Source organism: Monoraphidium neglectum (assembly GCF_000611645.1).
Source record: "Monoraphidium neglectum strain SAG 48.87 unplaced genomic scaffold scaffold03579, whole genome shotgun sequence".
Classification (NCBI taxonomy): Eukaryota; Viridiplantae; Chlorophyta; class Chlorophyceae; order Sphaeropleales; family Selenastraceae; genus Monoraphidium; species Monoraphidium neglectum.
In genome coordinates, this window is record NW_014010050.1 from 105 (window position 1) to 3,298 (window position 3,194).

The 3,194-nt window shown below is 64.9% G+C and overlaps 1 protein-coding gene across 1 annotated transcript; it reads right to left on the reverse strand.

Moving 5' to 3' along the window:
• Nucleotides 1-245: 245 nt before the first annotated feature.
• On the reverse strand, nucleotides 246-1,591 carry MNEG_13025 (hypothetical protein; the record flags this gene model as incomplete). Its single annotated transcript, XM_014038502.1, has 3 exons — nucleotides 246-305; nucleotides 421-534; nucleotides 935-1,591. The coding sequence occupies 3 exons, from the start codon at nucleotides 1,589-1,591 to the stop codon at nucleotides 246-248; spliced, it is 831 nt and encodes a 276-aa protein (XP_013893956.1).
• Between the last annotated feature and the right edge of the window lie 1,603 nt (nucleotides 1,592-3,194).

The window sequence follows — 3,194 nt, forward strand, 5'->3', positions numbered from 1 at the left end:
CCCGCCGGATCACGCGGTTCACGGTCGCAAACGGCCGCATCTTCGCCTTGTCCTGCGGGCGCGGCCGCACAGCCGCGGAGCAGCCACGGGGGCAGCCGCGGGGGTCGCGTCAGCGGCTTCCTTGGCAATCAAAGCACACAGCTGGCGCCGCGGCTCCAGTGCGGCGCAAAGGGTTTCGATCGCTGGTCCCAGCTGCCACACCCGCCCCTTGGAGCGGCCCCGCAGCTTGCCCGCCTGTGCACAAATCAGCGCTCCGCCTTGCCGAGTGCGACCGAGCCCTTCGCATGCGCAGCTGGGCCTCTCTCCTGGGCATGAAGACGATCACACAAGGGCGCGACCGCCACTGCACAACCCCACACCCCAAAACCACACCCTCACAGTGGAGACGAAAAGCCCCGAGCTCCAAATAAACGCCCGCACCTGCAGCAGCGCCAAGTGCTTCCGGTACTCGTTCGGCACAGAGCTGAACGCCGCAGCAAACTGGCCGGTCTTCACGTACACGCCGCCGTTGTAGCGGCAGACCTCCATCAGGCGCTGAGGCGGGGGGTGCGCGAGGGCGGGGGCACGGGAACAGGCGCGGGGTGGGGGTGCGTGTGGGGAGGTGGCGACGGGCCGGAGAGCGGCGAGAGCGGGGGCCCCGCGCTAGGTCGGCCGCGGCCGTCCGGTGGGCGGCGCGCCCACCCCAACAGGCTGACCCTCACCGCCTGCTTCTGCCGTGCGGAACGCGTCCGTTACTCGCCCCATCCCGCAGCCAGCCGGCCGGCCGACGTAGGCATCGACACGGGAGCACACGGCCTCAATGGTAGCTCCCAACCCTCGTGCTCACCTGAGCCCAATAATCATGGAGCTCACTCAGCCCTCTGCTGAAGCCGTCAGGGTCGATCAAGGGGTCCGTGCTCATAAGGAACCGCTTGTAGCTCACCCCCGCCCTCACCGCCCACCCCAGCGTGCGCAGCGTGCGCGGCAGCGACGCTATGAGCGCGAGCGCGTCGTCCACCGCCTTTGCGACAGCCGCGGCGGCGGCCGACGCGCGGCCGCGGGCGCGGCGCGCGAGCGACGCGCGGGCGGGCGGAGCGGGGGGCGGCGCAGGCGAGGTGCCGGCGCCGTCCTGCTGCTGCTGCTGCTGCTGCTGCTGCTGCTGCTGCTGCTGCTGCTGCTGCTGGGCGTGCGGGGTGGTTCCGGCGCCGCACGCATGGCATGGCACGTCGACGCCATCGCCGTCGTCCTCGCTGCCGTCTAGCGCCACCGGGTGCGACACCAAGAATGGCCCCCCCTTGGCCTCCCTCAAAAGCGCCGCCGCGCCGCCCTGCTGCTGCTGCTGCTGCTGCTGCTTCTGCTGCTTGGCGCGGATGCCGAACACACGCAGCCACGCGGCGCCATCCGCTGGCCCATCCAGACCATGATGACCGTTGATGTCACCGCGATCGAGCGCCTTGCCGTTGGGCGCCGTTGCCGCGGCGCTGCGGCGCCGCCGGGCGACCCGGGATGCCAGCGCGGCGGCCAGGCAGGAGCCGCCCGCTGCGGCGACCGCGACGGCGGCGGCGAGCAGCGCCACCACCACTGCCCATGGCGTCGCGTCGAGCACAAGCATGCGCGCCGCGCGCCGCTGGCGACGCCGCCAGCCGCGGGCCCCAAGCGAGGGTTACGAACAATTCGGTATGATATATTGTGCGTAATCCAGCACGTAACAAGCGCCCAAGCCTGCGCTGAGCTGTGCACGCAAGTTGCAGGGTCTGTACTTCCCCAGCCAATAAGCCTCTATCAATCACAATAAACAACTGATCATCTGCTCGAAATTGTAGAGGGTGTGTGCCATGCGACAAGCTGTGGGTCGATCTGCTGTCACAGAGCCGGGGCGACACATCATGTTGTAGCTCTGTACAAGATTCAACAAAGTAGGTTGATAGGGCTCATTCCGCCGTGATGTTTGAACACAGGATACAATGTGGGGTCCACACTGTATCATACTCGCCAGCGAGCGCCGCTCGCCGCTTCCATTATTTCCTCTCAGGCCCATGCCAGGCTGCCCACCCGGCACGGTGTGAGCGGCTCAGACAAGCCCAGTGAATGCTATCCATGGGTTTACTGCAACCATACGATACTATTTGCAGGGGCTGCCGCGCCAAGGGGTGCACAAGGCGCACTGTACGCTTGCTGACGGGGAAGCGAGGGCGCCAGTGCGGCGATATACTGTAGCTTGCAAGGTCTGATTCTGCTTTCAAACCGATCGTTTCGGGGTTCAACATTGGCTGCGGGTTGCTGTTTTATAGACCCTGTATGAATTGTGGCCCAGAGCACCTCCGCCGCATAGTGCCAACACCGGCGCGCCGCCGCGGCCTCCGCTGCCACCGCTGCTGCCTTGACACAGTGTGATGCTCGCTCGACATGCTGCCATGTTTGCGCCCATCCATCACTTCATGGCAGCACCAACATTACTGCGAATTGTCAAGAATTTTAGGCTGCCCTGGACCCATATGTCCTACCAATACTTGCACCATGGCCACCATCACCAGCGCCCCCCTCACAGAGGCGTGCCAGCCCATGATCAGCACTGCTGTTCAAGCACCCGAGCGCACTGAATCTACCAGACGTTAACGACGGGGCAGCAGGGAGTGCTCACAAAGTGTACACAGGAACCAAGAGTGTGTGAACTACACATCAGCCGTGCGCAAAGGCGGTGCGCTGCCACCGGCCAATGGCGAAAAGCGTGTGCATGACCGCGCGCGTGTGTGCGGTCGGGCATGACAGTTGCACAGTTGCGCCAGACAGGCGCGGGCACAACCGGGCATAGGCAAGGGAAACCGCGGCTGCATCATGATGTGTGCGGGATTGAATGCGTGCAGTACTCATGCCATCATCTGCTTTGCCCCGTCCCAGCCGCCTTCCCGTGCGGCAAGTCACCACCCAAACTCGCAGCGAAGCGGCGCCGGTTCGTCAACGCCGCACCAGCCTGGCAGAGCAGCAGGGTGGGCCTTATGCACAGGAGAGCGCGATGGATGATTCATTGCGAACCGGCACTCTCGTCAGAGAGTATCAAGCGCAGTGTGGCCGCCCAGTCACCGCTGCCGCATGCGCCCAGTGGGTGAGAAGGCGTGAAATGCGCTTGGCAGTTTGTTTCAGGACGCGGGACGCATGCACCCTCTATATTGTATGTGTTGATCAACGCCTGCTTGGCTTATCACATTGCGTTCAGG